Source organism: Cucumis sativus, chromosome 3 (genome assembly GCF_000004075.3).
Source record: "Cucumis sativus cultivar 9930 chromosome 3, Cucumber_9930_V3, whole genome shotgun sequence".
Taxonomy (NCBI): Eukaryota; Viridiplantae; Streptophyta; class Magnoliopsida; order Cucurbitales; family Cucurbitaceae; genus Cucumis; species Cucumis sativus.
Window position 1 is genome coordinate 33,962,718 of NC_026657.2, and position 25,153 is coordinate 33,987,870.

A 25,153-nucleotide genomic window follows, 5' to 3' on the forward strand; every position below is an offset into this window, starting at 1 on the left:
TTAAGATTACAAAGTTTTGTGTCGTAAGTTCCAACCTGCACGAAAGACATAATGATCTTGACACTGTCATGGATGGAGGCTCGGTTAGATGGACATATCTGCAAAGATTAGAATGCAAGCAACCAAGAATTGAAAATAAAGTCCAATGTCCTTACACTATTTGTATAGCAATGTTGTATGAAACGCATTTGTTAACAAAAAAATTTGATTAAATATTCACACTATCACGTAATCTCGATATTCTAAAAAGATGATGTTATAAATCTCTTATTTTATCAATAGAAATATTTGAGTGCATCTTGAGTTGCACCTATCTTTATACTGTTCACCTAAGTGTTCAATCACAAGCTGTCATGTGACAAATTTTTAATTTTAAAAAATTTATTTACTTTTACTTATCACCGATATTAATTATGGAGGTTTTTTTTGAAACTCAATGAATTTAGAAAATGTATATATTTAGCCCACAGTGGGATACACATTAAAGAAGGGAGAAAAGAAAATGGTAGAAGTTTAAACAAATAGAGAGAGCTCAAGAATGACTCTTCTTTTATTTCCAACCTCCAACCATTCATTCCATTGAAATGATACATAATACAGATAGCTCTCAAAAGCTAGAAGAGAAATCTTATTTTCAAAGCTATATCATTACAAAAGAGGTTAAAAAAGGACTTATTTGTCAGGTAAAATAGGATGAACAGTTCACTTAGTTGAGAACTTAAATAGCATAATGTGATTGTAAGGCTTCTTAGGAGTTACAATGGTTGAAGGAAAATTGTGGTGATTCACTGCATCAGGAAACCCTTGAGTCTCCAAACAAAGCGCAGCATGAGCCTGGTACACGAATCCACCCTTCCCCTTTACATCCTTTATATAGTTTCCCGTATAGAACTGCACACCGGGAACGTTTGTCGATAGCTCCAACATTCGTCCCGACTTCTTGTCGTGCACAACTGCTGCTTTCTTCAGTTTATGTTCCCCAGTGCCATCGTCCAGAGCATAGTTTATGTCATAGCCTTTTGGTAGCTTGTTTATTCTGCTTCCAACTGTACGTGGCTTGAGGAAATCAAACGGAGTACCTTTGACAGGTTCTAACTTTCCAGTAGGGATGAGATTGTGATCAACGACAGTGATGCGGGATCCAAAGATCTGAAGATGATTCGACAGAATATCGCCACTGTTATGTCCACCAAGATTCCAGTAAGTGTGTTGAGCTAGATTAACAGGAGTAGGCTTGTTTAGAGCTTTGGCATTCATTGTTAACTTCAATTGGTTTTTTGCAATGAGTGTGTAGGTGGCAGTCACCAAGAGATCACCAGGGAAACCTGCAAGAAGAATGGTGAAACAAGCAAGTTTGTAAGAGCCGATTCGAACATCCTCAACTGGGATCGTTCATGTTCAAGAGATGGTTAATGATTTGCTCATCATATGTAGTCTCACCTTCTTCCCCGTCGAAACTGCGGTAGGAAAAAACGATTTGAGGAGACCTACCATCTTTCTGATACTTGGTCACTTTCCAGACAACATCACTGAAGCCCCTAGTGCCACCTAAGGTTGGTAATCACATACGAGTTAGGTGTCAATATCGATGAAAAGGCCAACGTCTCAAATTTCAGTTGGTATTTGAAGAAAAAAGACATAACCCCCTCATTCCATGTATAGATGATTAGATTTATAAAAAGGTCACCAAAAAACTTACATCAATTAACTTGAGCTGGAAAGCTAAAAAAGACAAACTAAGCAGATTATCAAGTCATGTCAAATACTGTACCATGAAGTGTGTTGTTGCCTTCATTAGCAATCAGCTTGTAAAGAACTCCATCCAGAGTGAATTTGGCACCGCCTATCCTGTTAGCAACTCTTCCAACAATTGAACCAAAGTAGGTCGTATCGTTCTGAAAAAATAAAGAAAACTTTCATTTGTTATCATGGTAGCTCTTATATATTTAGTTCAATTCTACGCCTTTCGAAGTAACGATTTGGTCCCGATGACAGTTTTTTTTGTTGAGTTCCATTGTTCAGTTAATCATCGGATGTTTTTATGGCACAAATATATAGACATAGTTTATATACTTTATACTAGTTGATAACTCATCACCACCTTTATTTGAAAAGAGGAAAAGTTTATAAGAGAGGATTTGCATTTCATTTATCAATGTCTCCTCTTTTGTTGGCTGATCCTACTGAAAAGATAATATCCCAATTAACTCAAGAGATATTAATTACTTTAGTATGACATGCAAGCAACAATAAAATGAAGAAAGTAAGAGGGTCAGTGACTTCTTAGAAATGAATTAAATACTTAACAAGAGGTGAGAGGGTCTACATATATATTATTTTAATTCATTTTTAATTATGTTTATTAAATATGCTGAATATAATATTATTTGTAAACAAAGATAGGCAACACAAAGCTCCTACTTAATAGCCTGTTTAGGACGTTGACATTTCTTAAAAAATTATAAAGAAAAACGAACACAATATAATGGAAAAATACCTATTTAGAAGGGAATAATTTACCAGCAGAAAGTATCAAAAGAAAAACCTAGTTAAGTTACAAGTTTAGTCCAACTTCTACCATTAAGAACTTTCAGCTTCTAATTTTATATTCAATAACTTTGTAAACTTTAAAAAGTGACTCATATGCCCTTAAACCTTCAATTTTGCCTCCAATAGAACTCTAAACTTTTTATATATTTTGTGTCTAATAAGTCTGCAATCTGTTTTGTAGTTTTGTAATGTTATGGACCTATGAAACATAAATTTCAATTCGTTACATTCAAGAACTTCTTAGGTAAAATTGAAAATTTACAATTAAAACTTCAAAAAACTATTAACGAACATGAAAGTCGAAGACAAATGAAAAGTCAGAAAAGAACAATCGACTGCAAAAGTTCTCTTTCCAGGCATTAAAACTTTCTACTACCATAGCAAACCTGTTGCATCATTCTACTAGCAGCAGAAACCACAATTTTTTCTCACTTTAAATATCACATCATAAACAATTTGAGCCACACATGATTAATCATTATAAGGTTATGAGATATTTTTATTCCCCATGGCTTTTCACCTTTCAAAAGATGAAAAGTAGGAGAAATTATAAACCAAACAGAAAGCCAGAATCAGAAGTAGAAGTACTAAACTTAAAATCAGAGTATCCATTTGAAAAATAAGGCTCAAAACAGCTAAAACAAGCCGTGTGGAAAAAGAAAAGCCTCACCTGATACTCCTGAATGGAATCATACCCAAGAACAACATCATCCAACTTCCCTGAAATAAAAAAAGAAAGAAAAAGTCCACAAGGGAAAAAGGGGAAACAAATTAGCAAACACAAGAACAGAAACCTTAAAAACCCCACATGAAAAAGGACCAAAATGGGGACAAACCATGCTTGTCTGGAACAAGAAGAGACACAATAGTGGCACCCCAGTTGGTAAATTTCACAGAAAAGTCACCCCTCTTAAGCTCAAAAATCCCAATTTCCCCCTTCTTCTCATACCCATTAGCAAACCCAAAAACAGCTAAAGCAATAACACAGAACAAAGCAAGGAATAATTTAGCCATATTTGCCCAAGAATGAAGAAATCTTGCCCTCCTCCATATCTGCTTCACGGGCCTTATAAAGAGAAGCATCGAAATGGAAGATGATGAAGAAGAAGAAAAATAGTAAAATTGACAGACCCATCTGGCTGGAAAGGGACATGTGGGTTCTGGTTTTGACTTAGAAAACAGAAAAGAGGAAAATTTATTATCATCAAATTGAATTTTTGGATGAACCAATCATCAATTGAAATGTAGTGGCCCTACTTTATTTTGGCCCTTTCAATGAGCAACAAGTCAAATTGTGTCCTTTTCCCTATGATTTTTCTTTAGGAAAAAGAGTTTTTTATAAAGTAGAAAGTTTAGTACTACTTATATTAGAAAAGAAAAAAAGTGATTAGGACCATGTATATAACATCATCTTTTCAATGAATAATCATTAGTATTTAAATAATGGATATGAAGTTGCTCAATATAAGAGAAGGGACCAGCTGTAAGATAAATTCCATTTTGCCATAAAAAGTATATTATCCTTTTATGTTAAAAGATCTCCAAAAAGTAGTATTAATCTTTTTATTTTGTGAGATTCTTAGATGTTGGCTCGTGTGTTATGGTGGATCGTAGTTGATTACAGCATGAAAAATGACCATTTTTAGACACTGCAAGCACAATCAAACTAAAAGTTCTTATCAATGTCTCACTTTAATAAAAAAAAAAAATGTTTAGATTTTTCTTGATTCTATAACCTTGACATTTAATTTCAGAAATATAACTTATTGTAGGATGGAAAATAGACAATTTTTCTTAAAAAGTTTCAGTATGTATTCATAGCATAAACTTTATCAACATATATAGATATTCTTTATTTATCAAGACATTCACATACCTAAAATAGAACAAAAATCTCATATTGATTGAACAATAAAAGATTATACTTACATAAATGGCTAATAAGATCTCTTGAGCAAATTTGTCAACTATGTTTAAAGTGAACAATGTTAAAAATATAAATATACAAACGGGTTTCAATTTTTAAACAGTTTTATTTTAATCTCTTAGAATATTCTTAGGAATGATATATGGACCATTCTCAAATATAGCAAAATTAAAAATCTATCGTCCATAGATATGGATAGATCAATGAAATTTTACTATACTTTGTAAATATTTTCAAAAGTTTTATTATTTACAATCATTTTCCTTAAAACCATGGAGTGTTTTAGTTCCCTACAAAAAGTTACTTAGCAAAGAGTGAACCTATTACATGTTTTTGTTTATCCAGTAAAATAAAATATTTAGAAAGAAAATTGTAAAAAAATATAACATTCGACCAAATATTTACACTTCATAAAAAATATAATACAATAAATGATGTATTTTAGTAGTTTTGTTCTATTGAGTATTGGTCGTTTATCAAATTTTTATTATTATTTTTTTTTTAAATTAAGATAAAAATTGGAAAGCTTGCACAAAATAACAAAAAAAAAAAAAAGAAGTAACAAGTTTAAAAGTCCATGACCTTCTAAAATTTTTGTCATCTGAAAAAATGATAAAATAAAATAAAGAAGATATTTAAGAGGGGTCATTTTCATTGTCACATGGGGCATATTTAAATAGACAATTTGAAATTGCTAAATAAATATTGACATGAAGTCCTTACGAATTATGATGTGGGAATAGCCAGCATTTAGATTCTTTCGATCTTAATTAACAAACAGTGCTAAAAAAAAGGATGACTTATCTACTCATTCATGAAGACTACATGGATATATATATATATACACATATTCTAATGCTTTTTCCCCTTAATATTATTAGAATATGCAAGTTGGTCATGTTTGAAACTATATTGCATTTAATTTGTGTTCTTTAATGCCATTTTACATTGCCCAAAGTTGAGAGATTCTTTTACTATCATTTTTCAATTATCACATTTGAGTTGTCTATAGAAATTTGCAATATAGACCCAATTCTTTTTTTAGTTTCTTGTTGCATGTTACATGTTAATTAATATAATAGGTTAAGTTTTGTTTAATTTCCATTTTTTATTCTTCTAATTGTTGTTAACTTATTTGCTAATATAATGGAAAAACCTTACATTTACTAATGTAGATAACGAATAGAAAAGGCATTTACTCTGTAGGGAGGTAGTATATTATATCTCATTTTATACCTTTAATTATTATTTTGGCAAGCACCACCTAATTTACATATTTGACAAGTTAACCATCGTTTTAAAATTTTTAGTTGAATACGTACGTATGATTCAAATTTTAGGTTAGTTATTAAAAGACAACTGAAATTTTAAAAAATAAAAAGAGATAATCTACTTTATCCAAAGAACAAAACTATTCATATAATTTGTCCAATAGATTAGTGCTCTGTATTGCACTAATGTTTGAGTTGACTACACCAAATTCAATATTTTAATTTTCCCAACCAAATTCAATAATTAATTTAGCCCTAATAAAAAACAATTCGCTATTTCAATTTCCTGACAAAATTAATAATTGTTTAAAGCAATAAAAAAATGTTTTGAGTCTTTCACAATCTTCAAGTTCTTCCTTGAAAATGTGGATTAGAAAAGAACATATATTTTAAGTAAAGATGATAATCCATTAAATCAACACACACCATCTTCTACCCAAATCCTTCCATGGCGGATTCTCAACTCTTTCGCACTGATCACCTTTTTACACTCTTCTTTTGCCTATATTCTCTTCTCATTGTTACTAACGTAAGTCTCTCTTTCTTCCATCTCAATCTCATGTTCGAGAGTAATTTTTATAGTATACTTCAATTCAATTCACTTTTATTATAAGATTTTGAAATTATTTTTATATGTACTCTATTAATCTCTTCGTTCTAATCATTAGTTCGTCAGGCAATAAATATATTCTAAGTTTTTTATTTCTCGTTCTTCCTTCTCGGCTCGGCTAGGTTGAAGGCAACTGGCTGAACCACGGCGGAGATTTGAAGAACAGAAGATACGCCAATAGAGAAACCAAAATCAGTCCATCAACAGTTTCCCATCTCCGTTTGAAGTGGGAGTTTTACGCGGGTGGCGACATTTCTGTTACGCCCGCGATTTATGATGGCGTGATCTATTTTCCAAGCTGGAATGGGTTTCTCTACGCGGTTAGAGCTTCCAATGGAGCTCTTCTTTGGAAGAAGAATCTCCAAAAACTGACGGGGTTCAACAATACCGGATTCATTCTAAATGTGAACTCCACGGTGTCGAGATCGACTCCCACGGTGGCAGGAGAATTGGTAGTGGTTGGAATCTATGGACCGGCAGTGGTCATTGGCGTTAAAAGATCAACAGGGAAGCTTGTGTGGTGTACAAGGCTGGACTATAAAAATAGAAGTTTCATCACCATGTCTGGCACTTACTACAAAGGGTTAGCCATTCTCATCTCAACCTTTATTTGTTTATTTACATTTTTTCCTATTCTAAATGATTCTAAAGAGCTCGATTAATCAAATATAACCCAAAGTTAGTAAGATTAAATTTTATTTTCATATATTCCTATAAGTTACATTAGAATGTGATGTTGTCAATGCTTTGTATAAAAAATCTGTCAAATATAAAACAAAAATAAATAAAATGTTAATACAATGTTAAATTGTCAAACTTAACCATTTAGATCGATTTGATGTAGCAATAAACAATAAAATATCATAATGTAATATATTAAACTTGTATATAAATAGTAAAAATTTTGGAATTTTTTCAAAAATAGAAAAATACACAAACAATTTACAAATTCATTTTCGGTCTGTTTATTATAATTAGAAGCAATTAACTGAAATTTTTTTATTCTGACCTTCGAAAGAAAATTATTCTAGAAAATTTAATTCTTTAGCAAACCACTGTTTAATAATTATGGTCATCCAATTTAACTATTATTAGCAGTTTAAGTACATTGTATAAAAAATTTAACATAAAATTCAATTTTTAGTCTATGCAAAATCTCCTAATAGGTTATAATTGACCTATAAAGCTGTAATTGTATTATTAATCAATTTAAAAAATTACTAGAAAATTCGTATAGTTCTTTTCTAAAACAAAAAAAAAAAAAAGACAAAATATTTATAGTTAAAATATCGGAAGTGGGTTAATATAAAACTAAAGAAAATAAAAAATAAACATATAATAAATTGTCAAAAGTATAAAATATAAAAAAGACAAAATATTTATAATTAAAATGTCAGAAGTGGGATTTGAACCCACGCCCTCGTTAGAGGACCAGAACTTGAGTCTGGCGCCTTAGACCACTCGGCCATCCTGACTTTCATGTCATTTGACTACAAAAATTAGTATTAAATAAATCAAAGTAATAGAATGTTAAATAATGCATGTTGAGATATGTTATTAATTAATATTTAACAATTATTTGTAAATATTTTTAAAAGTTCTATCCTTTAGATTAATTGTTTGTCACTATTAATCGGGTGTGAAATTTTATTTCTAGATTAACTTCAAATAACGATGGAACAATTAGTTGTAAGATACATAGCTGATAATTAATTAATAATATTAAAGTGTAAAGTATGTTATTGTACAGAAGTTTTTTCATTGGAACATCCTCACTAGAAGAAGGGCTTCCCGTTGATCAATGTTGCACATTCCGGGGAAGCTTCTCCAAACTAGATGCAAAAACGGGTGCCATCCTGTGGCAAACCTTCATGCTACCCGACAACCACGGCGATACTGAACAATACTCCGGTGCGGCCATTTGGGGCAGCAGCCCCTCCATCGACCCCCTTAGGAATCTTGTCTACATTGCCACTGGAAACCTCTACTCGGCACCCCTCCGTATACGTGAGTGCCAGGAAAGACAGAACAACCAAACCGAACCCACACTGCCCGATAAATGCATTGAACCCGAGAACCACTCCAATTCAATTCTGGCTCTTGATCTTGATTCCGGTGATATTAAATGGTATAAGCAATTGGGTGGATATGATGTGTGGTTTGGTGCTTGTAACTGGCATTTGGACCCTAGATGTCCACCTGGCCCTAGCTCCGACTCGGATTTTGGGGAGTCCCCAATGATGTTAAGCGTGTTCGTGCGTAACATGAAGCGTGATATTGTCGTTGCTGTTCAGAAAAGTGGATTCGCGTGGGCTCTTGATCGTGACAATGGCAATCTCGTCTGGTCTAAGGAAAGTTTTATTCCCTTGGTAGATTATGTCATTTGAATTAGTTGTTTTCTTTTACAAGTTCAAAGTACAAACATGATCCTATATGCTTTGTTTTGGCAATTTGAATTAGATTTATTTGTATTTTACGTACAAATAGATCTATTACTACGTTATTATGTATTCTTTTAAGTCGTCTTCTTATTTTCTCAATTTTCAGGAGGCTGGACCAGGAGGTCTTGGCGGGGGAGGGATGTGGGGGGCAGCAACAGACGAGAAAAGGGTATACACAAACATAGCCAACAGCCAACACAAGAACTTCACACTCAAACCAACAAACAAAACCACAATTGCAGGAGGATGGGTGGCAATGGAAGCTAAAACAGGCGACATCATTTGGTCGACAGCAAATCTTAAGGAAGCGACCGCTCCGGGACCTGTTACGATAGCCAACGGGGTAGTGTTTGCAGGATCTACATATCGGCAAGGACCGATCTATGCAATGGATGCGAAGACGGGGAAGATTGTTTGGTCATATGAGACAGGAGGTAGTGTTTATGGAGGGATATCAGTGAGCAAAGGGTGCATTTATGTTGGGAATGGTTACAAAGAACATATTGGATTTGTTAACAAGAATTACACAGCTGGGACCTCCCTCTATGCCTTTTGTGTCTAAGCCCTTTCTCTCATTTTATAATTTGATTTTTATTATTGGGATTATGTTGATTTTTGTGTTATTTTAATCTGGATTCAAATTAAACTTCCTCAATTGGCCCGAAGAAGAACCATTGAAGGTAATTGCACGTGTGTTTTGTTGTATCGTATATTTAAAAATTCAACATTTAAAATATATTAATGTACGTCAAAACTTTATATTAAAATGCATACAACATTTTTTAATTAGAAAAATAAATGTTGTATGTATTTTGCGAAAAAAGAAATACACACCATGAGCGAAAAAGAAAAAAAAATGAGAGAATGAATCTAATTAGAACTTCAACATAGAATATTAATTTCTGAATAGCTAAACGCTAATAAGAGTCTATGAGATAGAAACTAATAAAAGTGTGTTTGTTAATATTTTTTATATATAAATAGTTTCACATATTTGTTCTGTGAGAAAATTTTAGTATTTACAAACAACTAATGTATACTAACTCATCTTTTATCTTTGTCTAGAAGTGCATCAAAAGATTCATTCTCACGTTCCAATATCGTTGTACTAAAATCAATTGCGTCTATTTGAATGTCAATCTACATACAAAGGTTATAGATATCTATTTGAGTCTCTTTTTTTTTTTTTTAATTTTGTTTGTGTATAAATTAACTCTGCTTGCTGTATTTAAAAATAAAATCTATGATCTATCAATATAGACTACCTACAGTAAATTCTAAAAAACTTTCCATAATTACTTGTACAAAATTACTATTTGTCTAACAAAAAAATCAAGTACAGGAAAATCTGAAAAGAAGTTTTTTTTAAAGGTGAATCTGTTATATATGTATAACAGTATAACATCAACAAACTGGGAGAACATAACAAATTCAAACTCCTTTTTACTTGTCCTTTTCTAACTTGACTATGTACATACAAAGATGATTAAAAACAGTAAGAAGGGAAAAAAGTACCTAATTCATGTTCCACTAAGAAGAAAGATCAATAAAAGAAGCTTCTTTTGTTTTTCTTTTCTCTCTCTGTTTTTTTTTTTTTTTTCTGGAAGTAGAAAGTAAACAAATGCACAGAAATGGAAGAAGTCTATGACAGCATTGTATGGAATGAAGACGATTTATTTTGCAGTGTTCATCGAGTCTCTACTATCTTTGGCCCTTCGTACAATGCTCCAACTGCGGCTAAGTCTTCAGGTTGCTCTCTTTCTTCAAGCCATGCGTAGCTTTCCCTTTCTGCTTCGGGGACTGAAATCCTATCGACTGTGATTTTTCAAACAAAACCATGATTTCAAACATCTGCTTCATCTAGTTTATGGTAATATAAGACCCTATGAAAGGAAAGTCACAAGGTACCTGAAAATTCGGTGAAGGGAAAGTCAAGGTAGTATGAACAATGCCGACCATCGGGATCGGAGTAAGGGGGGCCGAGCACATCTAACACTGCACATGCAGTCACAGCCGTGAAGCAATGCATGTTTCCTCCGTCTGCAGGGTAAAGAATGGACGAGTCACACGGTGCTGTGAAGTCTGCATCTACCTTAACTTTGGCTAACCGAACACCTGGAGATGTTGAACAACACAAATGCATATAGATTGTCATCCTACTTGCTTAAAATCATTAAGACCATAGTTATGTATGAATATGACTGAAAATTAGGTGATCTTCTCTAAATTGTCGTATTATATCATATGATCCATGAAGTCCTAAGTACTTTTAAAGATGAAGGCCACAAGGTTTAAGATACTTTCTAATAACTATACGAGTATACCTCTTGATTACCCTATGAAATGACTATTAGTAAAGCCATTTCGAGATCTTCCTGTCATTGGGACCCCATTAGTTTTCCGGTCCACCTCCATTTATTGTTTGCCACAAAGCATTATTTAATAATTATGTGCGGTCGACGAAATAGATGAAAAAAAATTATCAAATCATTTGATGAAGTGTCAACTAATGAATGAGAGTAGTAAGATAGTAGTATAACTTAGTTTTGGTTATGAAACAGACAACACAGACAAATACCCATCAATCACCGTCAATCTATAATAGACTTATAGATACTTCCATCAATTCAAACCTATTGCACGTTCTTTCTTCATAAATGATTAAGAAATGACAGTTAATTCAACCAATTGCAGAGAGAGCAGAGAGAGCAGAGAGAGCAGAGAAAGATATTGTACGAAGACTCACTTCTTGAAGGAGCTGTGCCACTTGACGTATCGACACATGCAGATGCGCCATTAACAGCACCAGCCTCTGCCCAGTCGTACGCCTTGATGTGCATGGTTCCAAAGAGAAGCTTGCTAAAGACTGTCATTCCAGGATGGTTGTGAAGTGGAATGACACCTGAAGGAGGCAAGCAAAATATTCCCATCTGTGCCACAAATATAAATTCAAATGGTCAAAACTACATAGGTTAAAAGTAAATTTCCCCAACTAGACTGCTTTCTCATAAACCAACTGAAAATACATACAGAGAATTTGTTGTTCTCATAGAGGTGCAAATATGTTATCGGGGGAGTTCGTTGACTGGATGTCGTCCAAAAATACGGCATGTCCGGCGACAACCCAACATCTACTGGCTTCATTTTATCTATATATACAAGAAGATTCATTAGTAACAAAAAAATCCAAAAGCCAGTAACACAAAGAAAGCTTTAAGTGTTGCATTGTGTCTACCTTTGTTTCCTAAATTTTAAGGTTCAAAAGAAACCAATTGGATTTGATTGGTTTATTCTAAAAAACTTCCCAGAAGCTTCTAATTTGCATTAGAACATAAAAAATATTGAGTTAGAGTAGAGTAGCTTATTCTATATAACAAAAATCCTCTGTGGAACTTGAACCAATTTGCACTTTCTAAATGATCCGCATATGTAGTCATTGAATAGACAAAAAAACCAAATCATTATCCAACTAAAATAAATCAAAGCACCAATATCTAGAACAGAAACCACATAACAGCCAAAAAAAAAAAGCCCAGCACGTGCAGTAGGAGTGCAAGTTGCCACAAACAGCCCAAAAGACAGAGCTAAAATATATATATTTGTTTACACCCACAATCCAACAGGACATTGAAAAGTACAAATAAGACTAAGGAGAATGAATATGAAACCCCATGAAAAATTCATATAACCCAACACAAAAGCTTTGCACAAACGAGGTACGTACAGTTCGTACGGATTAAACCCCCCCCCCCCCCCCTTAAAAAAAGAAAAAGAAAAAAACTGGAAACAATCCTATCGTCACAACACGAAACTACATTATGAATTAGAATTAAGAATTCAGCTCAACCCACAATGAGAATTCATCAAATTAGGGATTTCATAAATAAAGACAAAAAGAAAGACATACCCAAAACAGCTTGTAGGCGTTCGATATCTTCAGAAGAAGGAACGATTCCAGTCCCACTAGAAGCAAAAACTTTCTTGCAAGTTTCGTAGAGTTTCTGAACGGGTAACGGAGAGGAAGATCTCCTCATCCGCCGCCGACTCTTTCTGGACTTGTTATTCGTAGTAGTTTCTTTAGGCAATTCACAGAACTGTTTCCCTTTGCGATCAGCCAGAGACCTCTCAATCCCCATTAAAGCAACAAGGAGAAGGGTTGGAAAGTGAAATGAAGTGGGCAGTTAAGAAAATTGGGGGAAAAAGGGTAGAAGAAAACGGGGATCTGGATAGAACCCAATAGAGAAAAGAAAAAGAAAAAAAAAGAAAAAAAGAAAGCGAAGAAGAAACAGGGGAAGAGGAGGAGGAGATAGAGAAGGTACAGATTAGTACAGGTTGAAAGGAGATGTCAAAATGGGCATCTCCGAATGGAGAAGAAAAGGGGAGAAGAGAGAAAGAAGGGGTATAAAAGGAAGGAGGTTTTAGCAGGGAGAGAGATAGAGAGAGAGATGGGTTTGAAGAAGAGAAAACCAGGGGCCATTCGTATCATTCCAGTGGGCTGTTCCAAACAGCGGATTTTTCTTTCCTTTTTTTTCTTTTTTTTTTATTTGGTGAGTTTTTTTTTCTTTCCATTTTATATAAATATATATATAATCTTTTTAGCCTCTGCTTCTACTAAATTTCACACTCAATTCTTTATGCTATTATTCTATTTCTATTTCTTTGCCATTTCAATCATTCACGGGTAAAATTATTATTTTTTATTTACCTTAATCTCCATATTATGTTTTAGTAATTTAGTCAAACTCTGATAAATCCAGATAGAAATTCGAATAAATAGTTCGAAAAAATTGTAAGTAAATTAATTGATTTTTTTGGTGTAGATTTGAATAATAGGGGTCTGAACTCTCGATTTTGAATTTAGTATGTAGGTAAATTTTACACGGTATTATATTTTAGATGGTAAATTTATAATTTTGAAAACTTAGATATGTATCAAATTGCCACAATCAAACTTTCACCATTAAATTTGTAATTTATTATTTTATTTAATTCTTCCTTTCGTTTTCTTTCATTTGGAATTGATACGATGGAGACAATTTTCCTTGATTTCATACAATGTTAGGTTAAAATTTAATAAGTTATATGAAATTTAGCAAACTTAGTTTAGTTGTTTACCAATTTATTTTTAAATAGTTATCAAGATGGAAATTGGAATCTTACAACTTTTTAGATAAAAATACATTTTTAATTCTTAAACTTCGTTTATATTTTTCGATAATTTTCAATTTTTCTTACATATATTTTAGCATTCAACATTTTAATTCTCAAATAAATTCTTAAAATAAAAACATGTTTTAAGACCTTGTTATAGTTTTCAAAATATTGAAACCTAACATACAATACAATGGCTAATAGCTAAAATTTAAGAGCGTGAACTTAATTATTTCATAATTTACTTTTTAGTTATCATAAATTAGCATAATTACATAAATGCTAGAAGATTTTATCTCTTTTTTTTTTTGTCGATGATACGTAGAATTGAAGAATCAAATGTTTAATATTTGATATCTTGATACGTTGAACATCTTTTAACCCAATTTTATAAACACAGGTATCTATTTATTCAAAAAGCTTCTAATATGTTTCCTATCAAATTAGAATGATAATTATACAATTGTACCATATTAAATTTTATTTGAACATCACAAATAAATAAAAAAAGAAGAAAACAAATTGTATGTTAGCCAAATTAAACAAATGATATGGTCCATCTTTTTTAAGGAATTTTATATTGATATTTATGTGTAAAATTGGTCCTGAGATTTAAATAAATAACCATTTAGCTTTTGAACCTCTAAAAGCCCCTTTTGGTGAAACTTTGATTCCCTAGAATAGTAAATATTTTAGTATAAATAGACAGAACAAAAAAAGAAATTGCCAAAAATATAAAATTTTACAAAATAGTTATAGTTAATAAAAACTAATGAATTTTATCTTTTCTCCTAAAAAGATAAGAATATTATAGTATATTTTTTCTCTTTTATGAAAATTAGTGATTATGGTAAGTTAATTATTTCATGTATTAGAGTGAATTGAATCATAATTTTGAATTACTTTTAATAAGTTTGGTAGATCGCGTTATAATAATTAGCAATGAAGTTGAATAAAGATTCTTTTTTAAAAAAAAATTAAATTAAAAATTAAAAATTCTAACTTTTTGGTATCTGTTAACAATTTTTTAAAAGCTTAATTTAGATATCCTATTTATTCATCTTTAATTTATCATTAATCTTTTTAAAATTTTATTAAAATTAAGTTGGTGTGACTTGATCGTTTATAGTTTATAATATATATATGGTGACATGAAATTATTTTTAGGAATTTAGCTAAACTCTTAATTATAAATTTCTTATAGCAACGCATCACAAATAAATGTAAATCTAACATTAGTATATTAATGTTATAAAAAAATTATAGGTTTTAGAAATGGGGAAATTTTTTTGAAGAAATCAACTCTCAAGTAATTATTTTTTTAAAGTGTTTTAAAACTTTAAGGCATTTAAATATAATATGCATTATTCAAATATAGATAAGGGCTCATCAAACATTTAGAAAAAATAATTAATGTTCTACTTGATAATTACTTGAATTTTTTTTATTTTTTTGTATTTTAAATATAATGTTTGTTTCCCCTACCATTTATATACTATGGTCTTTATTTTGTTTTCCATCTTAACACCATTTGAATTAAAATGATATAAAATCAGAAAAAACATAAAATTAATTTAAACTAGTAAAATATTTTGAATTTAAAATGTATAATTATGTGAAATTATAATTAAAGAAAATAGTAGTCAATGATTTTTTTAAACCCATCCTTATCCTTAAAAACTTGGAGACTAATTTTTTTAAAAAAATACATTTTAGAAACTCACAAAATAAATTACCTATTATAGAAAGTTAAAACTGAAATACTAAATGGACCTAAGATTTTCAAATTTGAAACTAAAAATATTAGTTTTTTGCTTTCAATAATTTATGACTGTATTATTGGATTGAAACTGTGTGTAACACATTTAAGTTGAATTAGGAGATAAAGTAGAAATTTGATTATATCAAAATATTTAAATAAAATGATCTCCACCTAAATTTACATAGTTTTGTTAGAGTGAAAAAGATAAGAGAGAGAGAGAAAACAGAAAGAAAACAAAACTTCCATTAAATGTTGCCAAAAATAATCTATGATGTATGTGTTTCATTGACCATAAATGAGAACTACAATACCTTTACTTTTCTTTTTATCCCTTTCAGACCAAGATAGTACTTTAATTTCCATATGGAAATTGTTGCAATCAAAATCAATGACGTGTTTTTTTTTTTTTTTTTGTGCTTCTTCTTTAGTGGCAAATGTTGTTAGACTTAATGTACATAGAAATTTAGAACTAAGCAAAAATGATGGTGACATCAGAATTGTAGAAATGCAAGAAAAGTGTAAACATAGAGGAGAAGACTTAAGAGGGAGAGAGGAGTTGGGCCAAAGAGTTCACCCAACTCGTCCACCTTAGCCCCGAAGGGTAAGAGGGTGAGGCTGAAGAGTAGACATTTTTAATCCTCTCTAGATTTTGAATCCTAAGTCCACCTCCACTGTTTATGTATTTCTTTCTTTATTTTTATTTTTCAATTAACTTATTTTATAAGCATATTTAAGGACACAAATGTTATCCAAATGGCGTATACTTTAACATTTATCATTTTTAATATTAAATAAACATAGGCATCATAAATATGCATGTGTTTCACAATTGACACGACTAGGTATAACTAAGTTGAAATTGATTACTTTCAACTAAAGGGCAAAAAGGTAAAATTGGTTCTATCCACCAAACCAACATTTGAATGCTGGAATTGATAAAACAAGGTTGGTACATAAATACAACACAATAAAATATTAACAATTTACTTTATACTATAGTACATGAGATATCAATTCCATGTAGTATATGTTGTACACTTTTATTAAATCACATGTTGACGATTTTTTTATTAAAACAATCCAACCACGTAAATAAACACATTACAAATTTGCAACAGACTACAATCACAAAATTTATTATTAATCGTAAAATTACTAAAATTATTTATCAAATATAGTAAAATGGTAAAATATATCACTAATATGTCATAAATGGTTATTGCAAAACTTAAAATAAACTTATGTATCAATCAATTTACATCTTGCAAGAAAAAATAAGTTAAATTTCAGAAAATCATTCCACGAATAAAAATACACAACCAATTAGGAAGGAATTAGAATGAATGCATCCTTAACTTGTGTAATCTAAAATTTTGATTTTAATGGTCAACATAAACTCAATTCACACTAGTAGACAATTGTGATATGAAATACGGCATTTGTGTAACAATTTTTCATTTTCTCAAGATATGAATATAAAAAAATCATAGTGTGACTCTATGACTCATATTGATCAAATCAGTTTCACAATTTATAAAAGTGACTTTTATTCAAATTATATATAGACGTGATATTGGGTCAATCATTCAAAATGTATAGTTGTAGCTTAACTTCACATAGCCACGTTTTTATTTTTACTTTTGTAAAAGCATTATTATGTTCTACAATTTTGGTGAGCATATAAATGTGTTCTATATATAACACAACTTTCAAATTTAATTGCCTTAATTATAAACTCTAAACTAACACAAACCAATAATCTAAACTGAAAATAAATATTTGATCTAACTGTATACACCAATAAACATTAATATACTTTTATACTTTTGCGTAAGTCTATCAATTGAAATTTTATTATATTTATAAATAATTGAAATTTTTATATATTTATCAATATTTTTTTATATGTTTTTCATTTATCAAAATTTTCATAAGCCAATATTCTTAATATATCCTTTGGTTGTTTATTTATGGCAAAGAGAGAGAAACAAATAAGTTGTCAACAATTACGTTTTTTATATGCAAAAGTACGTATAAAAACGTTGATCTTTTATTAGATATATCTTTTTTAAAAAATAAAATAAGAGTAAAAGGATTTTTTTTTTTTGTGAAAAAAGCATCTCTTTGAAATTTGTGTATGTTTTGATTTTTATTTCCCTTTCCAACGAAAAGAGGGTCACTTTCCAAAAGAAATGAAGTCCTAATTCTCTTATGATTGTGAATGTTGGAGGAAAAAAAATGGTTCCTTTTTCTTTATTCATTCCTTCTAGAAGCACACCCATATTTATAAGTTAAATAAACACAGTTGGATAGGTTTATACTATCATCACCATATTATGCATAACTTAAATAAACATAGTTCGACTTATATAAAAAATATATACTATATCAATTGATTATTTATATACCTCTACCTTTAAATATATCAATGTAATATAATTTTTTATAAAAATATATTATATTAGAGAGAATTAATATTTATTATATATTTAAATATAAGATCAAGCAGTTTTTTTTAAAAGACAAACTTTGAAACTATTTTTTTGGTACCATTTAGAGGAAGCAATAATACACAATTTAACCCTAAAAAGGAAAGTTTTTTAACCATAAAATATCAATTAAGGTTTTTTTTAACTCTAATTAATTTAATGATTTTAAAGATTCATAATAATATAGTCATAGCCAATTGTACCCTACTAAGTCATATATGTCTGCACACACAAGCACATCTTTTCCATTACATGCTCTATTATTTATTGTTCATTTTAAATATGACAAATGAAGTATGTGACCTTAAATATCTAACTTCAAACCAAGTACAATTATATGTTTAATTATTGTTACATTGCAAGTATATTATATTGATACACATATCCAAACCACATGACTATGTTATGTATCTATTAAAAAATTGGACATGAAAAATATTAACAAAGTTAAAATAGTTATTTCTTTTTTAAAAAGAGTTATTAAGTTTAGTATAAGAAAATTAATAAATTAAAATATATTTTTTTATTTAAATAGTAATTATTTTTTTTTCCTAGATGAGAAAAATGTTATAAAACTGAACCAACTAATTTACTTAATTGATTCAATATACTTATTTTTATTTTTCCTATATTTGAATAAAAATAAATTTTGTGAATACAATACATGATATTTAATCGATGCTTGTTTTTATGTTTAATGTTACTTTTTAAAATCGATGAAAAATTAATTAAAACTAAATTTATTGTTTTTATATATTTAATATGATGAGCCTTTCGTGAAGAAAGAAAAGAAAATTTAAAATAAATATAACATTTTGAAACACAAACAGTAAATGTAAAAATTAAATTATAGAGAGTTTAAATCAATTCAATATTCAAAATTTAATATTTTAGGAGCTGGATGGGTATTGAAGAAGAGAAGTAGATTAGATTATGTTATATAATTGAAAAAACAAAAGAATTAAAAAGGAAAATTAAATAAAGTTGTTTATTTGAAATGAAATTGGAACGTGAATTATGGGTTACGAAAGTAGAGATGGAGAGAAGCGAAAGAAAGGTGGAGATATTTAGAAAGGAAATAAGAATTAAAAAAAATTAAAAAATAAAAGAAAGAGTAGGGGAAAAGGTAAGGAAATTGAAATAGTTAAGAAAAAGGAAAAAGAAAGCAAAATGAATTGAGAATGAGTACCTATAATAGGAGGACACGTTTTAAAAGAGGAACCAATTAAAGGAAGGTTTCCTCGTACCCGTCAAAAGGAATCCCTCCATTATTATTATTCAATTCTTTAAAATAAAGAAGAAGAGAGAGACGATAAGCCTTATCTTTCTTTTATTTATTATATTCAAAAACAGTTCTGAGGGATGTAACGTGCCCGAGCATGGTCTCACGTGGACGCCAGGTGTCATGCCCATGACGTGGCTCATCCAATCATCATTTCCCTCTTTTGTAATTTTAAGCAAATAAATACATAATCAATCTAAGACTCTGTCTATGTATGTGGGTCCTCGTCGTTTGTTGGTCTACAATTTCTCTAATTTCTCGCCCATGCATCACTCCTCACATCCGCCACTCGCCCCACCGGACATCCCATTTCTCAATTTCATTTTTATCCACAATTTTCAACATATATATATATATATATATATATATTATTTTCACTATTAAATATCAATCTACACGTCCACCTTCAGTGCAAAAATAAGAAATGATGTATCATTCATTCAATCTTTCCAACAATCTATCTTTTCTCTGACTAATATTGATTTTAGTCGTCAAGCTTTTTACAATATTTTTAAACTTATAACTGAGTTATATATTCAATATATAATTAACATATGTATTTAAAATTAGAGATGGAAGTTAAAACATTTTGATAAGATGTATGCTTTTAACTCTACCGGCTTGCAATTTTAATGTAAGTAATATATTCTAAATATATATATATATATATATATATATAATTTTAGAATACCTTTAAAATTTTCATTTTTTAATGCAAAATATATATCCATTAATTATAATCAGTGTGTTTATCTTAAAGATTCACGTGCAACACGCAACTCCATTCGACAATTAATATTACTTTTTATTTTGTAGTTGCTAAACGCATAACTAGCATGAAGACACGTCCACTAACCATTAGAACAGTCATACATTCATGCCTTTTCTATATATAAATATTTATTTTATTATAAAAGTGTGAATTGATTTACTATTTCTTTTTGTTTCCATCTTTTATTGTTAAATTTTTTAAATAAAAACATACATTAATAATAAATTTAAATATGAGTGTTATACAGTTGAACCTTAAATTAAGAGTTGTAACAATATTAATATTTAAATATGAGTGTTATACAGTTGAACCTTAAATTAAGAGTTGTAACAACTTTGAGATTGTATCAAATTAAACCTCAAACTAATAATTATATAGAATTATAATATTGAAATTTTACAAATGTACCGCCATTTAAGCTCTTCATTTTCATAAGTGTATCTAAATTAATAAAATATGATTGAACTTCTAAATTGTTTTGTTTTGAAAGCCTATAAGTACGAAAAGTCTATACAAAAATTTAAAATTTGTTTATCAGCTGTGAATGTAAATGAAAGCAAGAATTAGAAGTATCAAAAGAGATACTTTGATTTAATTTATATATGTTGAATGATTATTCTAAACAAAAACAAAGTTTTTGGGAGGACTAAATTAAAAGGGTAATTATTATAATGACCAAACTTTTCACACTTAGATCACAGCATAAATAACTTTTTTTAATAAAACTTTTGTTCAACTAAGTTTTTAAAAATTAGGTTTAAAAGAATGACCTTGTTAAGACCATTAAAGAAATAAATGAATGGTTAAAAAGAAAATAAATTAAAATTGTTAATCTATGCACATCTAAATAAATTTAAAAACACAATTAATTGGAAAACAATACAACTCTAATCTCATGGTGTTGCCAATAGACAATCTTATCACGCATTAGGTATATTCTCTTAAAATTAAAAAAATTAAAAAGTGAATATAAAAATACTATGATAAATTTCACTACTAGAATTTAAAGATGTACATATAGAACCAAAATGCAAGTATAAAATAACCGTGAAACCTAAAGTTTCTTTTCTTGGTGTCTACTCTTAATAATCTAAGACATTGCCTTCTTTGAGACAAAGTTATCTATTTAGATGTCTTTCACATGCATAAAACTTGTTGGGCACAGAAACCTCTTTCATACACCTTATGTCTACACCTATGCCTCTTTCATGCTATATATATATATTAACTCTGTTAAATCGATCACACTCGTACATCAAAGTTTTTAAGTACTTCTTTCGTGCAATAAAATTTTGGTGGAAAAATAGTAAAATTTATTTCGCTTTCTCAATACTTTAATAAAAATTCAAACATTCACGAGATCCCACAAAAAATATTGGTTTCATAATGTGCAACATATTAAACCATTCATATTTGACTTGGTAAACACATATAACGTACATCATGACAATAATAACTTTTATACGTAACCTATAACATATACAATTTTTGTCTCAAATGGTTTAGAATTTTTTTTCATAAATGATACTCGTAAATATTTGCATTAAATTTTATGAAATTTTAAGAAACATACCTTTCATGGTTTTTATTTGTTGGGAGGGAGAACTCAAGAGGTCACATAAAATATATAGTAAACACCCAACTTGGCTTATAGGCATTCCAACAGTAGAATACCTAAATCTCCTTTTGCATCCCAAAATTTAACCTTTTGCTCAATTTAAAATCAATTCTAATTAACATTAATAAACTCAACCAAATTAAATCCAAATTACACTTCATTGATTACAACACAGTGTTTCATGTAGCAAGCTTGCTTTTGTTACCATTATATTATAAATAACGTGATATTGTAAGTTAATAATTATGATTTATGTGAACAATTAAGGATGTGTTTAGGAGTGAATGGTGGAGGTTGATTTTTAAAAGAGATTTATGTATAATTGATTTTGTAAAATTAATTTTTCAACACAAAAAAACACCTATCAAAATTTTGACTAAAGAAAAAGCCATTTTGAGATTGTCAAAATGACTTTTAAATCCATCCAAATAAATTTTAGAGATTATTATATATGACAAACGGCTTTAAATATATATAGTAAAATAAAGAGAAAAAATAGTTTTGTTATATATAAAAACTGTCCTAGACAAGGATTAGTGAAATTGAGAGGAAATTTTGTGTACCTAATGCCCAAAACATGGCAATTTAGTGGTTAAATTCAATCATTCATGAGTGGTTTTTTAAATTATTAGAATTACTTTTTAAATTTTTTCATTAATATCATTACCCTATTTTTTTTTTAAAAAAAAGCAATATTCTTACTGTTTAATTATCCACTCCACATTCACATCTCTCCCTTATTCCACACTTCTCTTTCTATGTATATGTTCAGTTCTACCTTCTTACTCCCCTAATTACTCTCCTTCTCCTTATTCGTTTCATATATGTTTATCCATTAACAGAAAATAAATATCTTCATATTAAAGCATATAAACTCATTCCAAAACCAAATAAAAATAAATCAATCGATGGAGAAAATTGAATCAGAAAAATTGTGTTGGGTTATATGAAAGTATTATTAATATTATTATTTAACAAAAGAATCAGGTTGTGACAAAATGGTGTTGGACAAAAGCAGCCAAAGACAAGTAGTAAAAGATGAGTATTATTGTTGTTAATGAAATCTTTGAAAGTGGAGAAGGGTGAGAGATGGTGAAATAGGGTTTAGACCAAACAAAATGTCAAACTTAAAATCATAGAATTAGTATTGATGTAGAGCCATGGAGGACTTTTGCTAATGAAAACTAAAATTTTAAATTGTTTTCCTAAAAAAAAAGAACTAAAAAGAAATTGGGTAGTCTTTTTATTTTATAATATATGAAAAATTATTTATAATTATCAATAAAGTAATCAAATATTTAAATATTGAATCATAAAAGGCATAAACAGTGAATGTTATATTTTATTTTCATGTTTTTTACTTTTATTAGGGATAAACGTGGTCGACCGAAAAACTAAAATGAAAGATAAAAAATGACCGAACCAAGGTCAATCGATCGGATGAATAGTATAGGTAGTCAGATTGTGATTCTTAAAATTTTAAGATCGAATTAATTTTAGTAGAAAAATCAATTCTAACGAACCGTTGATCATCCGATTGTATAAATAATTAATTTAATTTGTTTCGTTTAAAATAAATTTGGTTCGAGAGGTAAATGAGATTTTGAAATGGTTTACATGCACAATATTAATATTTTGAAATGATTTTAAATCCTATAATTTGAAATCATTTCTAACTTTAAAACTTAAATTTGCATCACTGCGAGTTTTTTTACTTGTGAGATTTTATATTTTAATTTGAGTTACTAATTATATTTTAGTGTGATAACATTGAGTTAATGAATTAAGAAAATTTCATTTTTGACAACGAAAATAACATATTATACAATTTGTTTTATAATTTTATACTTAACCTTATCCCGTTTATCCCATTAGGTCCTTAAATCATAATTCATCAATCCATGACCTGTTTCAAAACTTAGTTTTCGAAAGATGTCAATTAAAAGAATTTAATTTAAGACAAGAAGATTTTAGAGATTATAAGACACTTTAGTCTTCAATTCAATTTGAAAGGAGTTCAAATGATTTAGTATATCAATGAATCTTGCCGAACAAACATTGGTACATGTTGGATCATTATGGAATGAGTTTGACAACGTATATAAGAACTTTTGAAGCACGGGAGTAACTCGATTTAAATTCATTCAAATTATGGGTTACATTTGAAACATCTCAAGTTATCCAAAAAAATGCTACTTTATAGTGTAGATTTAAACTTTTCAAGTAACGAGTAAGTCAATTGAATCATTTCAAACCAAAGGTAATATTACAATTGCATGCCTCATAGTTGAAGATGAAGATATAAGGAGAATTAGTTATGCTCGAAATACCCAAACTTTATGAATGGAGTCCTCATATGGGGCCATCCATCACTCTAAACAAGATGACTAAGATACCCCTTACTCAACATGCTTTAGAAGGGTAAAAATAGAAAACAATAAAAGCTCTTAAATAAAATTACCAATCATGATACAAAATATAAAATTACTAAGTAACTTTATTTTGTAATCAAAAGATAATAAATTAAAATAGGAGAATGAAAAAGACTGAGTTGTACTCTTAATATAATAGGAGTAATTGAGATCATTAATTATTAACATTTTTTTTTGTGATGAAAGTTGATATCTGGCTGGTGTCAAGATCTTAGGTCACATGATTTATATCCCTAATTCAAATAAGATTAAAAATAGATTGTATAGAAACCACAACTAAATATTTCTTAATTATCTCTTAATTAAAAATAAGAGAATACGGTCTAAAAAATATCTATCAAAACTGGTGGAAATTTGTACATGTTTTGAAAATATAAAATGAGTGAGAATCATTTAAGAAAGTTAAAAGGGAAAAAGATAGATACCCATCTCAATAAAGATAAATCTCCTTTCTACCCAACAAATTAATCACTATTTTTTTCCAATGGTTGAGCTTTCCATTGACTTTTAATACGAGTGTAACATGTCACATTTTGTTTATTCAATTTCTTTTTTATAAAATGCACAATTAAACCTCTCTCTCATCCCATCCTTCTCCACCCACCAAAACAATCTAATTTTCCCACAATTTTAATGAATAAGGTGTATATTAGAGAATATTCAAATAACTATAAATGTTTGGCAATGTCTTAACATCCTAATTTAAGTGTTATACCAATAATGTTGTTAAACATCTTTAAATGTGACTAAAACTTTATAACACATGCATTGTGTACCTATTAATTAATGTTAGATTTTGTATATCAATTTCTTTTACAATAAGTTAATTTGTATATTATTTTGAGGTT

At 29.3% G+C, this 25,153-nt stretch overlaps 3 protein-coding genes and 1 non-coding gene across 4 annotated transcripts; 1 reads left to right on the forward strand and 3 right to left on the reverse strand.

Annotated features, from left to right (window-relative positions):
• Nucleotides 1-495: 495 nt before the first annotated feature.
• Nucleotides 496-3,682, reverse strand: LOC101203750 (aldose 1-epimerase). The gene is made up of 5 exons (XM_004147418.3): nt 3,387-3,682; nt 3,221-3,270; nt 1,772-1,895; nt 1,441-1,548; nt 496-1,325 (listed from the first exon to the last, which is right to left on the reverse strand). Exons 1-5 carry the CDS (start codon nt 3,631-3,633, stop codon nt 703-705), a joined length of 1,152 nt encoding a protein of 383 aa, XP_004147466.2. The 5' UTR covers nt 3,634-3,682; the 3' UTR covers nt 496-702.
• Nucleotides 3,683-6,169: 2,487 nt separating this feature from the next.
• Nucleotides 6,170-9,492, forward strand: LOC101211277 (polyvinylalcohol dehydrogenase). Its single transcript, XM_031882147.1, has 3 exons — nt 6,170-6,277; nt 6,481-6,941; nt 8,109-9,492. The coding sequence occupies exons 1-3, from the start codon at nt 6,197-6,199 to the stop codon at nt 8,743-8,745; spliced, it is 1,179 nt and encodes a 392-aa protein (XP_031738007.1). The 5' UTR covers nt 6,170-6,196; the 3' UTR covers nt 8,746-9,492.
• TRNAL-CAA lies at nt 7,750-7,833 on the reverse strand. The gene has a single exon. It is a non-coding gene; the product is annotated as a tRNA-Leu (tRNA).
• Nucleotides 9,493-10,148: 656 nt separating the features above from the next.
• LOC101203502 (plant cysteine oxidase 2) lies at nt 10,149-13,236 on the reverse strand. The gene is made up of 5 exons (XM_004147417.3): nt 12,707-13,236; nt 11,830-11,948; nt 11,546-11,729; nt 10,708-10,914; nt 10,149-10,614 (listed from the first exon to the last, which is right to left on the reverse strand). The coding sequence occupies exons 1-5, from the start codon at nt 12,933-12,935 to the stop codon at nt 10,487-10,489; spliced, it is 867 nt and encodes a 288-aa protein (XP_004147465.1). The 5' UTR covers nt 12,936-13,236; the 3' UTR covers nt 10,149-10,486.
• Nucleotides 13,237-25,153: the final 11,917 nt, after the last annotated feature.